The 21,773-nt window shown below is 31.7% G+C and overlaps 4 protein-coding genes across 5 annotated transcripts; 2 read left to right on the top strand and 2 right to left on the bottom strand.

The window, feature by feature from the left end:
• The first annotated feature begins 3,561 nt into the window (after positions 1 to 3,561).
• LOC110636169 (uncharacterized) lies at positions 3,562 to 4,305 on the top strand. Its single transcript, XM_021785734.2, has 2 exons — positions 3,562 to 3,792; positions 3,895 to 4,305. The coding sequence occupies exons 1-2, from the start codon at positions 3,655 to 3,657 to the stop codon at positions 4,039 to 4,041; spliced, it is 285 nt and encodes a 94-aa protein (XP_021641426.2). The 5' UTR covers positions 3,562 to 3,654; the 3' UTR covers positions 4,042 to 4,305.
• Positions 4,306 to 4,496: 191 nt separating this feature from the next.
• LOC110636168 (uncharacterized) lies at positions 4,497 to 8,986 on the bottom strand. 2 transcript variants are annotated; one of them, XM_021785732.2, is made up of 6 exons: positions 8,692 to 8,986; positions 8,511 to 8,584; positions 8,152 to 8,204; positions 6,169 to 8,055; positions 5,872 to 6,016; positions 4,497 to 5,401 (listed from the first exon to the last, which is right to left on the bottom strand). In XM_021785732.2, exons 4-6 carry the CDS (start codon positions 8,050 to 8,052, stop codon positions 4,767 to 4,769), a joined length of 2,664 nt encoding a protein of 887 aa, XP_021641424.2. In that variant the 5' UTR covers positions 8,053 to 8,055; positions 8,152 to 8,204; positions 8,511 to 8,584; positions 8,692 to 8,986; the 3' UTR covers positions 4,497 to 4,766. The 2 variants fall into 2 exon arrangements, with proteins under 2 accessions (XP_021641424.2, XP_021641425.2); XM_021785733.2 differs by having other exon boundaries at positions 8,534 to 8,584.
• Positions 8,987 to 13,075: 4,089 nt separating this feature from the next.
• Positions 13,076 to 15,785, top strand: LOC110636139 (rho guanine nucleotide exchange factor 8). The gene is made up of 7 exons (XM_058146034.1): positions 13,076 to 13,700; positions 13,800 to 13,916; positions 14,017 to 14,168; positions 14,284 to 14,358; positions 14,450 to 14,722; positions 14,814 to 15,134; positions 15,212 to 15,785. Exons 1-7 carry the CDS (start codon positions 13,412 to 13,414, stop codon positions 15,593 to 15,595), a joined length of 1,611 nt encoding a protein of 536 aa, XP_058002017.1. The 5' UTR covers positions 13,076 to 13,411; the 3' UTR covers positions 15,596 to 15,785.
• A 681-nt stretch (positions 15,786 to 16,466) lies between these two features.
• LOC110636156 (aspartate aminotransferase, cytoplasmic) lies at positions 16,467 to 21,167 on the bottom strand. Its single transcript, XM_058146033.1, has 12 exons — positions 20,890 to 21,167; positions 20,567 to 20,638; positions 20,368 to 20,429; positions 20,193 to 20,276; positions 19,969 to 20,068; positions 19,755 to 19,875; positions 19,341 to 19,504; positions 19,059 to 19,196; positions 18,500 to 18,621; positions 18,031 to 18,125; positions 17,370 to 17,490; positions 16,467 to 16,758 (listed from the first exon to the last, which is right to left on the bottom strand). Exons 1-12 carry the CDS (start codon positions 20,947 to 20,949, stop codon positions 16,674 to 16,676), a joined length of 1,224 nt encoding a protein of 407 aa, XP_058002016.1. The 5' UTR covers positions 20,950 to 21,167; the 3' UTR covers positions 16,467 to 16,673.
• Positions 21,168 to 21,773: the final 606 nt, after the last annotated feature.

The following is a 21,773-nucleotide window of genomic DNA, read 5'->3' as shown; positions in this document are numbered from 1 at the left end:
CTCCTCTGCATCTAACACGGATCATGCTAAAAAAATACTGAATTCAACATTGAACATGCTGAATGATAATTGCAATGCATAATAACCATATTTTCAATCATTTATATTTTATTAAGAGAATTCAGTTATAAATAGAGAGAGTAAGAGCTTAAATTTTCAACGTGACTCTTAAGAGTAATTGTAATGGCTTAAGTGGATCAATTAAACCCCTTAATCTAACTTTAATATCATAATGCTCATGCGGTGTCAAGGTCACACAATACCATCCATGGCTAACAACTAATCTCAGGCGATGCTCTTTTGCACCACAATGTTAAAATTAAATTAAGATGATCGTAGCACAATGGGTCTTTGAATTTAACATTTTCTAATGCATAAGATCATATATAAGAGGTAAGTGCAGAGCATACTCTTATCTTAATAGAGGATTATCTAAATATGATATAAACTAAGATTTTCGAAATAAGATAAAGTTTTTAAAAGCCACAGAGATATATAAAGAGTTGATAATTTATTGAGTTTTATCTCAAACATTACAAACTAGCTCCTTATATAGAGGTGGAGCAGGGATACAAAGGATACACATGATTCACAAAGAAATCACTTTTACAAAACTAAAGTTGACTACATATTAGTCTGGTATAGACATTACACATGATGTACAAAGGACACACGTGATTCACGAAGGAATCACTTTTATAAAAGTAAAGCATATTAGTCTAGTATAGACACTACACATGATGAGCATTGGACATTTAACTGTTTAGTACTCAAACAGTGACACTTTGAATAAAGACCACAAAAGAGCATCGAATATCAACTCCTTTTTTGGAATAGTATTTTACTTTATGAAAGGCTCATGACTGGAGCTCATGTTGATGTCATATGGGTCCTTAAATACAGAAATATCTGTCGAATTTTCAGGGCTTTCCAGAGCATATGGATCTTGAGAATCTTGCCACATGATATCATAATCAGGAATCATTTCGGGCTTTGCTTTTAGGCAGATAGAAGTGGTGTTTGTCATTTGAGCCTTGGGTTGGTAAGTGTTAAGCTCACACAAGCACGCAAAGACTTGTTTATTGAACAATGAGTTAATGGGCTTGGACTTAACAGTCTGTGAATAAGTCCTCCATTCATATACGAAATTCTGAGTCTATAGCATGCCTTCTAAATTTTTGAAGAAAGGTCGATGAAGAATGAACATGGAATAGACATTCATTGCCTTTTAGAGTGTTATTTGCTGGAAACAGTGGTCATTTATAATTTTTTTGAGACTATGACACCATTGAGAGAGGAGTTGGAACCATTCAAGGAAGTTTCAGATCTATCTTCTAGGAAATTGTGCATCAGCACTACAGGAATTTCAATGGCAATGGCACTTAGAGTGACCATGCACCAAATAAACTATTTTTCTTCAAGGAGTATGTCATACTTAGGATCCAGATAGAAAATTGCAAGGAAAGGAATATAAGGCTGAAAATGGGTGTAATTGTCCCTTTTTTGGCCAAGAACACTAGAAAGATTTTAAAATGAAAGAGGTAATTTTTAGCATAACACAATTTATTTGACTACAATAATAGTTGTTAGGGAGCTTAAATAGATAAACTAAAAACCTGTTTCGCATTACTATTGAAACGGTTAAGAAAATTATTTTTTTAAATATATTAATTATAGAGTAATAAAAATTAATTTAAAATTAAATTTAATAAATTTTAATTATAAGAGTATTAAAATAATAAAATAAATTTTTTTAAACTATTTTTTTAATAACATCTAACATGATATTTTTATTTAGAGAAACAGTTTAGACTCTCTAAATTCAATGCTCAACAGATACTAAATTAATAAAAATTTAATTCACTCTAAGAGTAATTATTAAAAATTTAAATAAATTAATTAAATTGATAAAAATTTGTTTTACTCTAAAAATAGCTTTTATTTATTTATACTATATCAATATAAGAAAATTCATCTTTAAGATTGATCTTAAAAAATAACTTTAATATGTAAAATTCATTTTATATACATAAATTTAATAAAAATCGTTTGTATATAATAATTTATTTAATTTATATATTTAAATCCAAATAAATTTTGTTTATTTAAAATAAAAAAAGATTTTGTCATATTTTCTGTTTATTGCGGCGGCCAGAATAAAGCAACGTCAGTCAACAGAAGGTAGAAAGAACGAACAAGCTGTCCATAATTCAAATTATGCCACTTATTCAAATTATCCATTCATGGATCATCAATGGTCCGCGCCCTACTTTTACTCATGCAAAACTGCTATTGATGATGTTGCTTAAATTTCCGTTCCAGATTTATCCTTTTATTTTTTAATGGGTGTGTAGAGTTCAAGCTCAGAATGATTATATTAATTTTTTATATTTAAATTTATATGTTATATATATATATATATTTTTTTTTAATTAATTATACACATATATAAATATTTAATTTAATAATCACTTTTATAAAAATTTAAATTTATAGTAAATGTAAATTTTTTAATTAATAATTAAAATTTTTAATTTATAATTTAATATCTTAATGGTAGATACAAGAATATTTAAAATAATTAATAATCGAATAATATACGGTATAAAATTATGAAGTTTAGAGGGTGTATTATTAATGTACTGGAGTAACAGAATTTACTTTATAATACAGAAGATTAAAAACATAAAATTTTATTTATTTATTTTGTGAAAAATAATTTATATATAAAATATTTTTTTATAAAATATTTTTTAATATTTAATTATAATATTAAATTAATAATATATATATATAAATATATATATAAGTATTTGTACATTTAAAAAAGATTATAAAATAAAATAATTTTTTTTTAAAAAATTTAAAATTATCATTAACCATTTTAGCATGAATTCTTAGTGTAGCATTAAATTCTCGTGATATTAAAATTTTGGAGTTAAAATTATTTTTTAAAAAAAATATTTTAAATATTATTAAAATAATTTAAAATATTATTTTAATGGGAAAGCGGCAGCAGACAAAATAGCAGACAAAATAGCAGCCAAAATGTAATAGCCACGTGCCAATTTAGAAATAACAACCCATCACAAAATTTAGAATTTTTTTTTTACTATTTTTATTTTACCTACATATATACACGCAAGTTTTCTTTCTAAAATTTCATCGAAAAATAATATAAATAATTAAGGATTTTTTAATTATATTAAATAATAATAAAAAATTTTAATAATATAAATTAAAAATAAAGTAGAGAGATATTAATAAAATAATTTTTAAAATTAAAAAATAATAAATAATATTATTTTTTATAAAAATAAAATTAATTATTAAATATATTAAAAAATAATACTCATCTCTTTTTTTAATATAAAAAATAAATTTTACATAATTATAAAAAAAATAATATATATATATATTAAATACACCTAATAATTTTTTTTGACCCTTTAAAGGTTTTATATATTTATTTCTTAAATTATAATTAATTGGGGTTGGATAATAAATTTTCTTTTTTATTATTCATTGGATCATCAAATATAAAGGGAACCTTCTCGTTAGTGATCAGATACGTTGCTTTCTGCTGCAAAATCCCTGTATAATACGTGAGGAAAAATAATCACTTTTTGTGATTCAAGCGAGACAGAGGGCGACATGCTGGAAGGAAAAGCTAGGGTGAAGGAAACAGACATGTCAGTGAAGATGCAGATCCAAGCCATGGCTTGTGCTTCTCAAGCCCTTGATGTCTATGATGTTTCTGATTGTCTCTCGATTGCTGCCCACATCAAGAAGGTATTTTTACAAGCATTCTTTTTTAGTTTTTTTCCCCCAATTATATTTAGTTTTTGTTTGCCTATTTGCTTACTCTGGATTGCTGGGATTTTGCATTTGCAGGAATTTGATAAGATGCATGGTGGTGGATGGCAATGTGTGGTGGGTTCAGGCTTTGGTTGTTTCTTTACTCATACACAGGGGACTTTCATCTATTTTGCCCTGGAGTCCCTCAATTTCCTTATTTTCAAGACAGCTTCTTTTTCTTGAGCATGCATGTGATGATGATGGTAGACGCTAGACATGTATGTATATGAAGCTGTTAGCTAGGTAGCTCTTTCTGTTTAAATGGTAGAGGTAGATTAGTACTTTTAACTTGTTATTAGCTTTTCTCTGCAATCTATGGAGCATCAACTACTTCATGAATGGAAGCATCGATGATGCGCAAAGTAACTTGCAGGGCTGTGTCTTCTTATTTTGTAATTGGTTGCTTTTGCTTTGTGGAAATATAGAAGGATTCTGAATGTTAGATAACTGTCATTACCAAGAATTTGCAATTTGCAGCAAGTGAACACGGAACTTCCATGACCTTCTTAAACCTTAATTCCTGCGAGACAAATGCAGGTTCAATGGCTGGCTTGGCAGAACAAGGCTAGTTTGGAATTTTGATTACATGCTTGATTGATAAACTATGAAATTGGAATTGGAGTCATTTGCGTACAAGATTCAAGAAAGTTCCCAAGAAATTCATTCAACAATCATATCAGTCAAATTTGACCTCAGTTATGTACATCATGTGGTCCTCTTACCTTGACTTGAATGACATAATGAAGCTTTAACCACATACAGGTTGTAATAACAGGATGGTAGCCAAGAAACTCAGCTCTTTCGTTTTGTATTTTTAACCAAAGTCACTATTTTACAGAACATTGGTTTTGCCTGCCTCTTAACCTGTGTACAAATACAATCTTAGATGTAAAATTCTAAAGCAGAAATCATGAAAAGACCTCCTCTATCAACTCACACACAATCATCTTCTCTAAGTCATTCAAAACTTGCTCAACTTCCTCCACTGAGAATCCATTTCTCCAACCCAAATCCCATATTCCACTCACCACTTCTTTGCACCTCATATCTTTCTCCAATGTTGCATACAGACTATCAGTAAGAAGGTAGTCACAAGCAAGCTTTTGGTAGCTTCTAAGAGTTTCAACTCCACTACAAACCTCCTCTGCCAACTTATCTAGAGAGAGTTGAATTCTTGAATCTCCCATATAAGATAATAGAGGAAACCTTGTTTGTGAATCAGGAAGGCTTCTACGTTCAATAAACTCATTCGCATAATCTAAAGAGAGTTTTGCGTCAGTTACTTCTGAATCGCATGTGCCAGCAGTTGGTAGGACCTTAGCAGAACTCGTATTTAGATTAAAAAGCTCATCTGTGAGGTTTAAGAATGATGAACTGCTTGAAAGCCAATCTTTCAATTGGTATGCACTGTTGAAGCTTGTGTCGTCTGTTCTAACGCAAGTCACATGATCATCTGCTTCTTCGGAAGATTTAGCATTCTTCCTATATTCAGTGGTAAGCATAGTGATACTGGAAACAGAACTCTGGTTATCATCACAATGCCCTACAAGGAACAATGGCAAATTGTGTTACGACTAAAACTAGGTAGACAAACAAAAATTATTTATTTACATAAAGATTATGTAACAATCTTTTTTTTTTCCTAATTGTACAGGTTGTATACAGATATGTCAATATTTCAATGGCAGTTTATGTGCATTGATTGCTACTTTCAGAAGTTAGCACATGTATGAGTTCTAGTTGTTTGTTTGAGAACAACGGCTACAAAATTTTTAATAGCTAGATATTGAAACAAAATATATTTTATTCCTCCATACCCCCTTCCCCCCACCAAAAAAGAAAAAAAAAAAAAAAAGAAAGAGAATCCTTTTCTTTAGCACACTGTTATCAGATATGAAATGCATGAAAAGCAAAGAAAATATTAAGCTTCTTGAAATAATTCACTCAGGTCAATATAACAATTTGTATTTCCAGCTAATAAAATGCTTGATGGTAAACTGTAGGGAGTTCTACCTTCAGTTTGAAGTTTGGAATCATTTGCTTCCTCCTCTATAGATAGTTGATCAGCATGTGTGATGGAGGACCCTTCCTCTTCTGAGTGATCATTATATATGAGATCAATCCTACCATCATGTTCTTTGCATTTTAAATTTTCAGTCTGCACAAAAGATAAACAGCATTAAGTTCCAGAAATTGAAACTCAGTCTAATTCACAGCCTAGTTCATGTTTCAAATTTCAATTTTCAATTCTCTAAAAGGAAAAGGTACATTAAGGTAATTTCTTGAAGATGGATTATAAGAGAGACTCACAATTGGTTTAGCTGTTCTATGCTTACTGGCTTGCTTTTCCTTCTGCTTCGGATCCTTAGAATTATCAATTGTAGTTTGTGTTGTGAGCTTTGAGATGGTTTTTCTAGTGGTAGTGTGTTGCTGTGAAATATGATGATTTGTAGTTTCTGATCCATTTTCAGATTTCCTCAGCTTGGTAGAGGTTATCTTGGGTTGATCTTGAGATCTCGACACAATTTTAGTCTTCACAATTTCCCTCTCTACTGGTTTTCTGCTACTGGCCACCACCTTCTGAATCTGATCTACTTTCTTATCTGTTGACTCTTTTTTCTGTCGTTGGTCAGTTGCAGGATTAGAGTCTTTGACTATAGATGGATCCTTCAAATTTTTATTGACTTCTTTCTCCTCTACTGCAGGTACTACCCTGTTGTGGTCCTTACCTCTGTCTTCATAGCTAAATCTCTTCACTGGAGCCTTTCCTGCTTCCAGTTTCCTGTGGCCCTTCTTTGCATTCACAGCCCATTGTTTCTGTTCAATCGCCCTGACCTCATGCTCTTCTCGTACTACCTCCATGTGATCCTTTGTTCCTTTTTGGATTACCCTTTTGGTAGGATTATCATCTGCTTCTGTTCTGCAGTGCATTTTGTTGGCATTCAAACTCCCTTCTTTGTTATCTACTGATCTGGAAGCAAACGCTTCTTCTATTTTCATTTTCCTCAGCATCATTTTTGTGTTCAAGGCTCCCTCTCCCCAAACCACTGGTGCATGTGGCTCTTCTGATTCTAAGCAGGGAACACGAAGGGGTTTTATAAGTACAATTGGTGGAATATCATTGATCAACCTTTGTTTAGAATGGATATCATTGGAATGATGAGACTGGGAATTGAGTTCTTTGGCAGAACTGCTTTTCAAGAGTCCCTGAAATTGCACAGTTTCAAGTAACTCCTTCAGCATCCTTCGCTCTGAATCTACTTTGTGCATTGTGGGTTGAGGCTTCCTTAGCTTTGGCATTTCAATGTCAAAGACCGGCCTCCGCTGATTCAAATTCATCTTCATATCCAACTGTCTCTCTGGAGGTTGCATCAATTTCTTTGAGGGGACATCTTCCAAACCCATTAGCGTGGCAATCAAATTTGGGCCTTTTCCCTTCTTCTGCAAAGCTGTTTGTGATACACATGAGTCAGAAGAATGAATACTGTTGGACTGTTCCGCTGACAATTGGCTTGAGCTAGTGGAGGGGATATGAGAAATTGAATCCATTTTTCTTCTATCAAAATATGTCCTCTCTCGGGTAGATGTGTTAAACAAATTTTGCCTAGCAAAGCCATCTCTGATTGCATTCCTGAGCTCCTCAATGCAATCTTTTGATGACCCATCAGCTGAAAGCCTTGGTTTTTGAAATCCCAGTTGGTGATTTTGATCTCCAGGTAGATGTGAATTTGTTCTCTCATTTCCTACTTCAACAAATTTTCTTCTTTCTGGTTTCTCCTGCTTTTTCTTCGACTGATCCATATATTGTGAGGCTTCTTGCAACTTGCCAAGCATGGTTAGAGACTCTTGCAGATCAAGAGCTCCTTTCAACAACTCCTTTGCAATATCTTTGGGCTGACCATCATAGCTCAGCCCTTTAGACAATGAATCAATCAATTGGTTCAGCTTCTGAGCTCCTCTGGATACCTCCAGGAGCTGAAATGAAGATGGACTATGATCTTCTATAATCTCCCTAGTAACCATCTCTTCTTTCTTTTCCTTGTATGCCAACGATGTATTTGATTTTGAGTTCTTCTGTGTTCTACGACTGTAGAACTGATCCTCCATCCTCTTGGAAGCACTCTTGGATTTTCTAATTGATCCACATTCTACAACTCCTTTCGGATCATCACATGTGACAAATGTTCTGTACATATTCTATAACATATTTTTGCATTGACAAGGTCAGATGCTGAGTACTTTTAACAACCAAAAACAATAATCCCAGTTAAAAAATTCTCAAAGAATACTCACCTAATATTGGATATTTCTATTCAAATTTATCAATGATTGCCTGCAAATTCTATCTGTTCAAGCACAATTAGAAATAAAGAATCAGTTGCCGCCATGATAAACAATAATTATGCCAATAAACAAGGATAAAAGATCATTCTTTTCATTTGAAATGTTCAAACACAAACTATTGGACAAGGATAAGTCCAAAAAGACAAGTCCTAGTTTCTCTAAACTTCCATGGAAAATGACCCATGATGTTCCCGGAGATAATCATAGAAATGAAGTCTATTGTGATAGATTTAGACATGAAATTTTAGCATTATTAAAATGCTGGCATAAACATCGTCACTTAAAGAGAATAATTCAGACACAAACACCTGGAAAATAACTAAAATCCCACTTTGTCCTTTCTCAGTATTCATCAGCCCAGTTCTCCCTCCTGTACCATCCACTACAAAACAAGAAAAAGAATGCATTGCATTACATTAAAAAGAATCTGAAAGCAACAAACACGATCAAGATTCAAGATTCAAAACTCAAGAACATAGAGCTTCTGACCTGCAAGGCAGCTGAGCTACCAAAGACTCAGATCCACAAAGCAGTCGGTGCATTGACTTTGCGATGAGCGTGTATGCGTGTGTTTTGCTTTGGATTGCTTGTGAAAGCTAAGAAAGATAAAGAGACTTTCTTGGATCAGTTTAATGGCGGGATTAAAGGGACAATGGGATGAGTGAAAGATTATTGAGCGAGCAGTTTGGTTTCTTGTCGTATGCCTAAGCTAGTTTTGCAAAGAATCTTACTCTAAAAACATGATGATACGACAGAAAGCTGAGATCACATTTATGGGGGAACACCCACTGTTCCCGGGAGATTTTTGTCCAGAATGGGTTCATGTTGGATCCAAAACAAAATATTTAGTGGATTTCATACAATATTTAGTCTTGATTGGGAAACTATCATTACTCCTGCTAGTTTTTTTTTTTTTTTTAATTATTTTAGTATTCCTTTTCTTTATTTGGATTGAATTTTTTTTAATGATAAGGGATAAAATATTTTTGAATATTTAACTAAATTAAACTTTATTTGAATTAATTTAAATAACATATAATTAAATTTAAAATAGATTATAGATTGAAAAATAATATTTATTGATTTCAGATTTTATATATTGAATATTTATTATTTAAATTTATTTATATAAATAAATAATTAAATATAATATATGTTAAATATAATTAAATAATTAATATATATATATATATATATATATATATATATATATATATATATATATATATATATATATATATATATGAAAATTTTAAAAGGGTTGAAGAGCAAGGCTACTCCTAGTCCCCTCTCCCTGCACCCTTGTGGAATATTTATTATTGGAGTTTGTTTATATAAATAAATAATTAAATATAATATATATATATATATATATATATATATATATAATAATAATATTTATAAATTTTATATATTGTATTTTAAATAAATAAAATTTAAATATTTTAAAAAATTATTAAATTTTAAAATAAATTTAAATTAGATTTAAGAATTCTATTGTTAAAAATAACAACCGAATTCGAATTTAGTTAGGGTAATTTTCATATTGCCCTAGCCGTTGTGATCTCAAAACAATGACTCCTACAGAGGAATAAATCAGTGCCAAAACCCTACACCTAATATATTCATAAAATTTATTGCAAGTTTCACATAGCATTTGAAATTTGAAATCTTGCACAACCTTTCAAATTATCTCTCAATATTGATATCTCTAAGTACAAGTTAATGTGCAAAGGTTGCCCACTTAAAATTAGAGAAATTAGTTAACATCAACTATATAAATATATTTTTCACCGTTTAACTCTATTAAATAATAAGTCTATATTAAAACTTATAAATAAAATTAATATAAAATAATATATTCTTAAAAATAACTAAGAAAAAAAATTTTCATCTTAATGCACACGTAAATTATTTCAAAGATACTCAATTATTAAAAATAAAAAAAAAAGCCTAATAATATATTTTTTTTCTTTGATTTATGTATTATAAGCCTGATTCAGCATAAACTCAATATATAAAATATATAGTGGAACCTGTTATTTCTGTGTTGAGTTCATAATAAACTACATTTCAGACAAGAATTTCTTGTATTGTCAATTCAAAATTTTCCTTTCCATACTAAAGTGATAGTAGATTGGGTGAATAAGGGGTGGCAAGAAATTTGCCAAGTTACCCAATTGACATGTTTAAATGCTTTCACAAGATTCTTGCTTTTGGTTCCTAATCATAATTGCATTCAACTCCCCACAACTTCTTGTACTTTACTCTTTTGGGTTTTGAATATAAATTAATCCATGGTCTCAGGAAGGCTAGTTGTTTGAATTTCAAACTTACAATCATTCAAGTTTTGATTTCAGTAGAGATAAATGCATGCAAATCTTTAATCTTTAGCTATTCATTAAGCATTTAAAAAGTTTCAATTTGTATGTTAAGAATCATCCAAAGGTATTGTGATAATGAAATAATTTTCTGTAAGTGTTTATTTGGTATTGCTATTAAAAAAAAATCTCTTTAAATATGCTAATTTTAAATAATTAAAATTAGTTTATAATTAAATTTAATATATTTTAATATTAACAATTTTGAAATAATTAAATAATTTTTTTTAAATCACCAGTATCCTCAGAATAAAGAGTAGCTAAATTGAGTGTCAATATGAGTGTGAATGCTTGCAATTCACTGACAATCATTGCAGAAATTAAACAAATTCCTCATTTATTTATTTGTATTAATTTTTCTCTCCAAAATTTTCAAAGTAGTATCTATAAATAATTTGACTAAAAAAGTATTTGATTTAGCTTATAAAAATCAATTAATTTTAGTTTATAAATATTTAAAATTTTAAACAGTTACATATTTGATTAAAATATTTATAAATAATTAATAAATAATTAATATATTTAATTAAAAATAATTTATTAATATATTTATTATTAAAGTCATTAAAAAATATTAAATGAGATATTTAGTAAAATTTTAAAAATTAAACAAAAATAAATATAATAAAATATTTATTCAGGCTAATTTATAAACAATAAAAATAAGATGATAAACTTTTTAATTTATCTTTAAAACATATAAGCCGATTTGACTTGCTTATAAATTAAGATAATCACTCTCTAAATTTTGATTATGGCCACCACTATTTTTTTTTTAATTATGATAATGATTATTTTTTAATTAGTTTTCATATTAAATTAAATTTTCACTTTAACTAATTTTAAATATTTTTTAATGATTTAATATACTTAAAATAAATAATTTTAAAATAAAAGCAAAGAGACAAGACAATCTTAAAATCCATGAGTGATTACTTTATGTTGTCCACCAATCCATCAACAGTTTGTATGAATATCCTTCAACAGTTAGCCACAAAAATTTCACAATCACTTTCAATTATAATTTTAGGAAACCCCACAATCCCATCAATAAAAAGAATGTATCTTAATCATCTATGATCTGTCCCATATGGTCTGGGCTCAATTGTTGCTAAAAGTTGGAACTATTTAATTTTGAAAATATTTATTTTTATTTATAAAATTTTTTTTATTATTATTTTTCAATGGTGTATTGGTAGCTGATATAACTTTATTTTTTATTTGAATTGAGATACCAAATTAAAATTTATTAGTGAAAATTAAAAATATAATTATTTGAAATTCATTTCTTATAATGATGGGATAATTTTTAATTATTATGAATAATAATTAATTATTAAATTAATATGAACAATGATTTAAATACCTATAATATTTGTAATTAGAAAGAAATTTTATTTATAAAAAAATATAAAATTTAATTTTTAATTATTTTTAAATTTTTCATAATTTACTTTTAAAGAAAATAATATAAAATATGTTTAATAATAAATTATACCCTCAATGATTATTTATATTTTATCAAATGATTAATAATCATCAACCATATCTAGTAATTAAACCAATCATGATCTAAATATCAATGATACCTCAAGTTAACAATAATAATAAGAGGGAGTTGAGCATTTTTTTTTTATTCATTAGATTTTAATTAGGGTTTAAATTAGAGAAAATCACGGTTTTCAAATCCAACCCAATCTAAAAATCGATGAAAATAGAGGGTTAAAAGTTAAAAGTTCAATTGGGATTGAATTGAGGTCGAACCAAACTATAGCGTAAAATCATATATAATAATGTTATCAATTTAATACAAATAATTATATTTAATATAAATGTCAACACATCATGTTTTACATCATATTTAATTTAAAAAATAAATATAATATGATTGTTCATGTAAACTATGATTCAAAATAAGTTATCATAAAATAATAACAGCTTAAAAATTAAACAACAAAAGACTGTATTTTTTGTTTTTTTTGAAAGTAAATATTTAATAACATAAAGCCATTTTAATTAAATCGACTTAATGAAAAAATAATAATGAAGACCCATCCAATTCATTAAACTCGTAATGGATTAAACGAGTACTCGATTGGTCTGTTGGGCTTTCTCTAATTTTAGTGATATGCAGATTTTAAGAGTAAATCAAATTGTTTGATGAACCGATTCACAATTTTCACGATTCAAATGGTCGAGTTGATATAGATTTCAAAACCATGGAGATAATTATAATTTCACTAAATTAAGTTTATTGGCAGAGAATGCTATTAATTACATAAAAATCTTACAAAATTTATGGTGCTAATAAAGCGGAATCTAATTCCCATCAGGCAAAGGTCTTCATCCTACATCCTTGAATCACACAATCAATCTAAAAAACTGCCTATATATGCATAATTTGCATTTGCATCATTGGATTGAGGCAGCTATATTTTCTGCTATAATAAGTTAGGAAAAATTCAAAAAGTTAGTTAATGTTGGTCGTCTTTCCCAGCATTTTGCAACCGTCGACCTCTTCAACCATTCATTCCTTCAACAACCTTAAAACAAATATTACTTTGCCGTTTTGGTATACAGTTAGCCGTTTTGTTTTATAGTTGTTTACACCCTAAAGTTTTTATATTTATCCATCATGCAACCCACCTTCTCCTTCAACAAGAAAGAAAAATCAACACTAACTTGCCTTCCATGTCCATCAAACCCAGAAAGAAATAAGATAAGAGAAAAGAAAAGAGCTTTTTCTACATACATTGCTTGTTAATGTCCATTCTTCCTTCATCTGTATCAGATAAAGAAAGAAAAAGGATATTAATTGTAAAATCTTAATGATGGTCAGAACATTGCAACGTGAACAAACCATTCAGAAATCTAAATCCTTTCATTTGAAAAGAATGTTTGAAATTCCAGGGAGACATGCTCAATGCTTGATTCTTGAAAATGGAAATCATGGAGGAAGTGTTGTTGATGAAAAGGTACAATCAAGAAATCATGTGCCAAAGCAGGTTGATGAACGTCTTCTTGATTCCCAATATGTTGAAAGTCCTCTTAATCGTCCTCGTTCCGATATTTCTGGAGCTAAATTACCTAGTCCTCCTCGAGACAGAGGTCCCTCAGGTAAATTATAGTACTAGTTTGCACTTGTACAATGTTTGATTTAATGGTTTCCCTAAGCCTGGAGAAATGAAGATGGTAATCTTTGATTTAATGATGCAGAATTGGAGATGATGAAGGAAAGGTTTGCTAAGTTGCTTTTGGGTGAAGATATGTCAGGCGGTGGAAAAGGTGTTTCCTCAGCCTTGGCTTTGTCCAATGCAATCACAAACCTAGCTGGTAATTTTAATTATGTTCTTCTCAAAACCATCATTAATGTTTGTTAAACTGTGATTAAGAACATGAATTCTGATCATTTCTTTGAGTCTTTATGATGCAGCATCCGTTTTTGGAGAACAAAAGAGATTAGAACCTATGAACCCAGAGAGGAAAACAAGGTGGAGAAGAGAAATCGATTGGCTTTTATCAGTAACAGATCACATTGTTGAATTTGTTCCTTCACAGCAATCCAAGGATGGAATCAATATGGAGGTAAACAATTCTAAGCTTATTTAATTATCCTCGACTCTGATCAAACATGATTGGTAGTCATTAGTCATCATCAGTCATCACATGCATAAATGGTACTTTTGTTCTGCTTCAATAGATAATGGTGACAAGGCAAAGAAGTGATCTGCTAATGAACATTCCTGCTCTGCGCAAGCTTGATAACATTCTCATCGTAAGTGCCTACACTCTCTCGTGCTTTTTCTTGTTGAAAAGGATCACTGCACATTTGAACAATATTCTGATCATCGCATGGTAATGAACAGGAGCAATTAGATCAGTTTGGAAACCAGAATGAATTCTGGTATGTGTCACGAGATAAGGAGGATTCAGAGCAAGGAACCCCACCAAGAAATGATGACAAATGGTGGATTCCAACTGTTAAGGTTCCGCCAGAGGGGCTATCAGAAGTAACACGAAGAAGGCTGCAATCCCAGAAAGATTCTGTGAATCAAGTACTTAAAGCAGCCATGGCAATAAATGCTCAGGTGCTATCAGAAATGGAGGTCCCTGAAAACTACATCGAGTCCCTTCCCAAGGTACCATGACACAAAAACACAACAAAAATTCCATCATTTCCTCTGAGAGAAAGAGCCTTTTTATTAACTTCCACCCTCACGTTGTCTATAGAACGGAAGAGCAAGCCTTGGAGATTCTATCTATAAGAGCATAACAGTAGAGTTCTTTGATCCTGAGCAATTCCTGTCAACCATGGACTTGTCAACCGAGCACAAAGTGCTTGATATCAAGAACAGGATCGAGGCTTCTATTGTGATTTGGAAGAGAAAGATGCACCAAAAGGATGGAAAGTCTTCCTGGAGTTCAGGGGTGAGCTTAGAGAAGAGGGAACTCTTCGAAGAGAGGGCAGAAACCATATTAATCATCCTCAAACAACGATTCCCAGGAATTCCACAATCTGCCCTAGATATAAGCAAGATCCAATACAATGAGGTAAGAACAACAGTATAATTATCTCTTTTTTAATTTTGCCTTGTCTAAAATTCAAAGAACTTGCATATTTTGTACAGGACGTTGGACAGGCCATTTTAGAAAGCTATTCAAGAATAATAGAAAGCTTGGCATTCACAGTCCTGTCTAGAATTGAGGATGTTCTGTACGCTGACTCCCTCACACAAACTCCAGAGTCCGATGAGAGCGAGAAGCCAGAGGAAGAAACAGGCAGGTTAAGCCCGGCAGAGGCACAGACACCAACATCACTGACACTCTCAGATTTCATGGGATGGGGTGGAGACGCCAACACCAAGAAAAATAACTCGTACAATACAGAAAGCCACTTCAAGGGCGAACATGATCATAAGATGATGCTCAAACCACTTGCGACCAAGAGATTTTCCTACTTGGAGAAGCTTGAGAGCTTAAGTGGCTTAAGAAGTCCAGCAGCTCGGCATTAAACATCATCAATGAATATAGAAGACAATGAGAAAAAGAAGAAATATGGAAAGACAAAAGAGAGGAAGAGATACAAAGTCGAACATAGAACAAGTAGTTAGAGACCTTGATTTATCAAATGTAGATAACAAACAACCTGGTAGGAGCCTGTTGGGTTAGTAGTTGCTATATTGTTCTTCCTCAAAAAACAGGATAGGGAAGTCTCAATATGTAACTATAAAGTTTGATGCATTTGAAATGTCTGTCTGATTCTTTTATCGATTTTTCTTTTTTGGTTTTCATTTGGTACTGAGATTGAAACTTAAACTCGAGACCTTACACAATTTCAATACCACTCAACTAAAACTTATTGATGTTTAATCCTTTTTTTACCGAACATACATTCATCCCAATAACCAAGTACAATGCTCAAATATTACATTGCTGTGAAACGCTTATTGCAACTAACTAGCATGAGAGAGAAACCATAAAATCAACTTTAATGGACTTGTCAGGCCAAACAAATGCTTCATATCTCCTCTTCTTCCAACAACCATGCAGCATTCAAGAAGGAAACAGAACTCCCTCTCTTTCAGATAGGGGGGCATCTATGGGGATCTGGATTACCAAAGTCCGAACAACAGACACAGGGCAACAAATAAAGGAAGAGCTGCCCCACGACAGTAAAAGCACCTGTCTTTAGCTCTCTCTCTCTATCAGGCTATTGACAGAGGGGTACCTTGTTTTCTGGCATTTTGTGAGATATTTATTTAAAATGATTTTATGTTTTTCTCATTATTTATAAATTAAAATTTAATATTGAGAGAGAGAGAGAGAGAGAAGTAAGCCTTTCTTTAAATCGAATTTTCGGGTATTTAAGTTAATAGATATCAATGAGATGTAAATAGATCACACAGTACTTCATTTCCTTGACATGCAAGTTAATTCTTGGACAGAGCTAAGGATGCAACATCACAATAAAAGGTCCAAACCATCCCAATCCAAAAATAACATTATAAAACATTACATTTATCTGAAAAAGTTGGGAAAAACTGCAAAAATGACACTCATAATCAGGAATGCTTACTAAATATATTGATCTTAACCAAAGCGGGCAACAGCAGCATGTATAGCGTCAGCAAGATGCGGAACTGTCTTAGAACTAAGACCTGCCATGCTTATCCTCCTGCAGAGAAAGAAAGAAAGAAAGAAAGAAAGTAAGATCTTTAGCCTTGTCAGTCAATCTAAATATTAGTTATTACATCCACAGGTAAAATTACAAATTGAAAGAATGTGGAAGTCAGGAGGACAGAGAAAGCAATGCTCTTTGGAGTACAAATGATGCGTTAAACCTTTTACAACGAGAAAAAAATGCACTTGAAATTGTAGAATTACAGGGATCAAAGGAACTAAAGTTTCTGGAAAAATCAGAACATAATAAAGAATAGTATTCAACTATTCAAGCATCACAGAGAAATACAGAAGGAAATATATTCTCTTCTCAAATTCAGTATGGTGAGTTAGAAAACTTGACTACAAGTGGGCGGCAGAGGACAGGACTTCATCATTTTGGATCCGCATGTTTAACATTTGGTGTCTTCTATTCAACAATTCACTAACACTGAAAGCTAGAAAAGCCGAAAAATTTTTAAGCTCATCAAAACAATACAAAATAAATTCTGAGGAAGCCAAAATTATTTTCGATGAAGTGATAGAACATAGTAATGCAAGAAAGGCAGAAAAGTTTAAAGACAAATTATCTTAAACGTTTCTATAGGAATAAAATATTATTATTACCCATCAGATGTCATGTAAATGTGATAATCTTTTGTCATGAATGCGACTTGTTTAGAGTTCAAACCAGTGAAAGTAAACATTCCAATCTGCTTGATAATGTGACTCCAGTCACCTGGGGTGCCTGCCAAGAAGGACAAGAGAGTTTAGGCACAGATCTTATCAAATATATAAACTAGAATTTAGTATACTGTCAGTAGCACACATCTAGGCTAAAGATAAAATCTTATTTGTTAGGAACAAAGTAATAATTTAACAAACATAGGATAATGATGGAAAGACATATTTTATTGTAAAAATGTTAGTTGAGGAATAATTGCTACCATCACAGTGTACATGATTTATCAAAGTGTTTTTCCAAGTAAAAGGTGTTCGTGAATGTTATTAGCTCTTTGAAAACTAGAGGTCTTCCGTTCAAAAGAAAAAAAAAAGTCTTATATTGCGGGCACAAATATGATTTACCTATCTATATAAAGGGAAAGAAAATGGAATCATGCAGAATTGTTACAAAATGGCTTTGTAGGTAATGATCAAATAAAGGAGGGTGCTCGCCATAAGGATTTGAAACTAATACTTTCTTGAGTTTTCAAGGCATAATTGTCAACTAACTTAAATCTACCAGCTTCACATTAATAAAGGAAAAAATGAAAGCTGGATGCAATACCTCTAGCAGATAGAGCATCAAATAGTTGCTGGCGCATGGTGATAATCCGGTCAGCCATTGCTTTCAGCTCAATAGTCCATTCATTATACATATCCCTGGAAAGAAACAAAAAAGTGCAGATCATCAGTACCAAATTTCTTAACGAAAGAGGCAGTAATTCTATTACATCCTAACATCAGGTAGAGAGGTTCAATATATCAAAATAATTGAATAAAATTTTGAATCAATTATAGCTGTGCATTTTTCTTATTAAATTTCAGCAATTGCACTGCAGTCAATCTGTTAAAAGTATTCTTGAAACCCATGTCTGATTAATTCATTAATAAAGGGGTTTTCATTTATTCATCACTCGTATGATGGAATTTTATCAATTTAAATTGTTGCTCTATAATATATCAGCTTCTAAGGTTAAGTTGGCTTGGTCACATGGCTTTTAGTAATCTGCTACAAAACTTAACAGAGTTGATACCTGTCTTTGAGAATAGTAGCCACAATTGATGCACCATGAATAGGCGGATTAGAATACATGGGCCGGATCACTAGTTTCAACTGGCTCTCAACCCTGCTTGCCACATCTGCTGTCTTGCAGACCTGTGAAAATGAAACTAGCAAGTAAAAATTGTCTACTAAATTTAGAGGTAAACACTTTACGTTCACCCTCTGTTTGCATAGATTTAAAAAGAAAAAACACAACAATAGTGGTTAACAAGTAAAATTTGTATTCCTTTGAAATTAGCAAACTCGTCATGTGTTTCACACCCAGGAAAAGTGATGGCCAGCCTTAAAATGAAAGAGAACATTCAGAATTCAGAAATCAGAGCAGAGGGTGCTGATATTATTACAGACCCCCCCAAAAAGTTTTGGTTCAACATAAAAAATCTGGACTTCTTAACTTGAATGCCAGCTTAATTATATAGCTTATTTTCCAGGAGAATTATAATTTGAAATCTTAGTGAATCAAAAGTTCTTTGATTATTCCATATTTATTAATTCATGTCAAGCTTATTCAAAAAATTTTAGTATCTTACAATGCTGAGAGCCCCAACACGTTCCCCATAGAGTCCCATATTTTTAGCATAGCTCTGTGCTATAAGACATTCGCCACCATCTGCAACAAACATGCGAACAGACTGTGCATCTGCATCTAGGCTGCCACTTGCAAAACCCTGGAGAGTTGAGGTTTAGAAGTTTGTCAGCCATGATAAAATCTACCAGCACTTGCACAACTTCATTGGTCATCATAGATTGCCAGTTAATAGTATTCAATTGCTATCCACTAATAATCCAGATAATACTGATTTCCCTGTTACCTGGTAAGCACTGTCAAAGAAAGGTAACAATGCTTTTGATCTTATCAACTGTCTGATCTGCTCCCACTGATCAGGGGTTGGGTCAACACCGGTTGGATTGTGTGCACATGCATGGAGAAGCACTATAGATCCTTCCGTCGCAGCTCCAAGATCCTCTAGCAAGCCTGTGTGCCACATACATACATAAGTAGTTAAGTTTATTCTCTGTACTTCACAGCAAAGAAGCATCAGCATAAATAAATTTAACTGAAAATTATGATATGACATTGAAATAATATCTTGGGAAAGCAATATCAACCATATGTTTAATATGTTATTAGTCAGGAGCAATAACCCTGTGAATTGTAAGAGAAATTGAAGATAAGTAAATGATAAACTAATAGTGTTCATTGAAACATAATAGAGTACACACACCATGGAAGTCCAGCCCCCGTGTTGCAGGATCATAGTAACGGTATGTCTTCACAGACAACCCTGCAAGAGTGAAGACTTTGGGATGATTTCCCCATGTTGGTGAAGGAATGAATATCGTCAGCTGCCAGCCAAGGTAGATGAGTTAGTCACTGTCCGACTAAACATTTATGTTCCTGATAGAGGCAAATAGAAATGAAAACAGTACGCTTCTCACTTGATGATAATGCCTTGAGAGAAACTCGCCTCCAACCCTCAAAGAACCAGTACCAGACAAGCATTGCACAGTCGTCACTCTCTTCTCCTGTATGGCAGGGCTGTTGCAAAGCCAAAAAAAAAAAAGCTATTAGAAAATTTTAAGTCCTCACAGAAACACCTCAGAAAATCCAAAACACCAACTGAGAGAGAGAGAGAGAGAGAGAGAGAGAGGCTACTAATTACCTTTCAGCTCCTAATATAAGCTTTGCACTCAGTTTATTAAACTCAGCAAGTCCAACAATGGGAAGATACTCTTTGACCCGAGACCTGGAGGATTGCAGAGCGTATTAGCAGTCCCATCAAGTAAAACTACAGAACTATAAGTAACAGAGTAAAAAGCAGAGACTGTGTAGCTTACAGGTCATTTACTAACATCTGCTCCGCTCGCCTCACTACATTCAAAACGAGGGGCTTCCCTTCCTGTCAAACCACCCATTGGCCAACCAAAATTCAAGAAATTTTTTCTCATCATATAAAAACACATCATATAAAAACACATAATCATAAAACACTAAGCTTTCCATTTCGAAGAACAAACTAAGATATGAGAAAAATACCTCAGTTCGGTAAGCACCAACACCCAAATTCAATTTGTTAGGGCTGGTGTCCTTGTTATAAGCAACAGTAACCTGCTCATATTAATTAAAAACACAAACCAATGTGATCAAAATAATGAACATAAACATGATCAAAACTAAACAACTACAATTTCTATATTTTTCATTTAATCTCAGATATGTATTCTACGAGTTACAAAATCAAAGAAGCTATGATCTGTGATTGATAAGCTAAGAGGCAGAGGATCAAACTCATAACAAATCATAGATTCAAGATCAAAGAATACACAAATAAAGAGCATGCTGTGGGAGGAGGAAAGTACCCCTAGAATGGGATCTTCAGGAGCTCGAACAACGTTACCAAAGACAGAATCAGAATCCATGACTGAGTTGATCTGAGTATGAGTATGATCAGAGGAAGATTAGGTCTATATATCAATCTCAAGCAGCAAAAGACGCTTGCTTTGAAATGGAGGCAAAAAAGGTGTGGTTTAACAGTGGGCGCTGTCGAGACTGGAGACTGTTCAACGCTTCAACTGTGGGCGGTTACCGGTGGTATTATTCCATTTTGTTTACTTTTCCTGCACTCTCACAAATGTCAAGTTCGAGCCCAAACGCCCTCGTCAGCCGTCAGTTACAGTCCCGGAGAGTGCATGGGCCGGGTTTGGTAACAGTTTAGGCCCAAAGTTCTCTACGGTCTGGCCATCGTTGACGACAAATTATTAAATACATAAATAATGGTGAGTGTACAAGTCGATAGCCTTTGTTTGGTTACGCGTGTGTGTGTCTATATATATATATATATATATATATATATATATATATATATATATTTTTTTTTTTTTTTTATCAATAGGTACATGGGATCGAATCGGCCGTGATTTTAGGTTTATTGTGCCCTTGTCATTGAATCAAAATAATAAAATATATATATATATATATATACAAAATAGTAAAATATTTTTTTAAGAAGATGACGTGCTATTTTTTTCAATAATGTCGTATAATTGACGCCTATTATTTTATATATTTTTTTATAAATTATAAAATATTTAATAATTATATTATTAATATTTATAATAAATAATAAATATTATGTAATTAATATATTAATATATATTAATTATATATATTTATATTTATATTATATATAGATAATTTTTAATTATTTTTATGATAAAATTTTTATTAAAAAAATTTAGAGATA

This window comes from Hevea brasiliensis, chromosome 4 (genome assembly GCF_030052815.1).
Source record: "Hevea brasiliensis isolate MT/VB/25A 57/8 chromosome 4, ASM3005281v1, whole genome shotgun sequence".
NCBI classification, from domain to species: Eukaryota; Viridiplantae; Streptophyta; class Magnoliopsida; order Malpighiales; family Euphorbiaceae; genus Hevea; species Hevea brasiliensis.
The sequence above is the reverse complement of the archived record's forward strand: the minus strand, read 5'-3'. Positions and strand labels throughout refer to the sequence as shown.

Bases quoted from the DNA above. Each gene is read 5' to 3' on its own strand.
- LOC110636168 (XM_021785732.2), bottom strand. From the start codon at position 8,052: ATGTACAGAACATTTGTCACATGTGATGATCCGAAAGGAGTTGTAGAA. The intron at 6,017-6,168 runs GTGAGTCTCTCT...TCTTTTGTGCAG, and splicing joins ATAGAACAGCTAAACCAATT to ACTGAAAATTTAAAATGCAA. The intron at 5,402-5,871 runs GTAGAACTCCCT...TGTTCCTTGTAG, and splicing joins TTCCAAACTTCAAACTGAAG to GGCATTGTGATGATAACCAG.
- LOC110636169 (XM_021785734.2), top strand. From the start codon at position 3,655: ATGCTGGAAGGAAAAGCTAGGGTGAAGGAAACAGACATGTCAGTGAAG. The intron at 3,793-3,894 runs GTATTTTTACAA...TTGCATTTGCAG, and splicing joins TTGCTGCCCACATCAAGAAG to GAATTTGATAAGATGCATGG.
- LOC110636156 (XM_058146033.1), bottom strand. From the start codon at position 20,949: ATGGATTCTGATTCTGTCTTTGGTAACGTTGTTCGAGCTCCTGAAGAT. The intron at 20,277-20,367 runs GTAAGCTACACA...GCAATCCTCCAG, and splicing joins CAGATGTTAGTAAATGACCT to GTCTCGGGTCAAAGAGTATC. The intron at 19,876-19,968 runs GTGAGAAGCGTA...CTTGGCTGGCAG, and splicing joins TCTCAAGGCATTATCATCAA to CTGACGATATTCATTCCTTC.
- LOC110636139 (XM_058146034.1), top strand. From the start codon at position 13,412: ATGATGGTCAGAACATTGCAACGTGAACAAACCATTCAGAAATCTAAA. The intron at 13,917-14,016 runs GTAATTTTAATT...TTTATGATGCAG, and splicing joins TGCAATCACAAACCTAGCTG to CATCCGTTTTTGGAGAACAA. The intron at 14,723-14,813 runs GTACCATGACAC...CGTTGTCTATAG, and splicing joins ACATCGAGTCCCTTCCCAAG to AACGGAAGAGCAAGCCTTGG.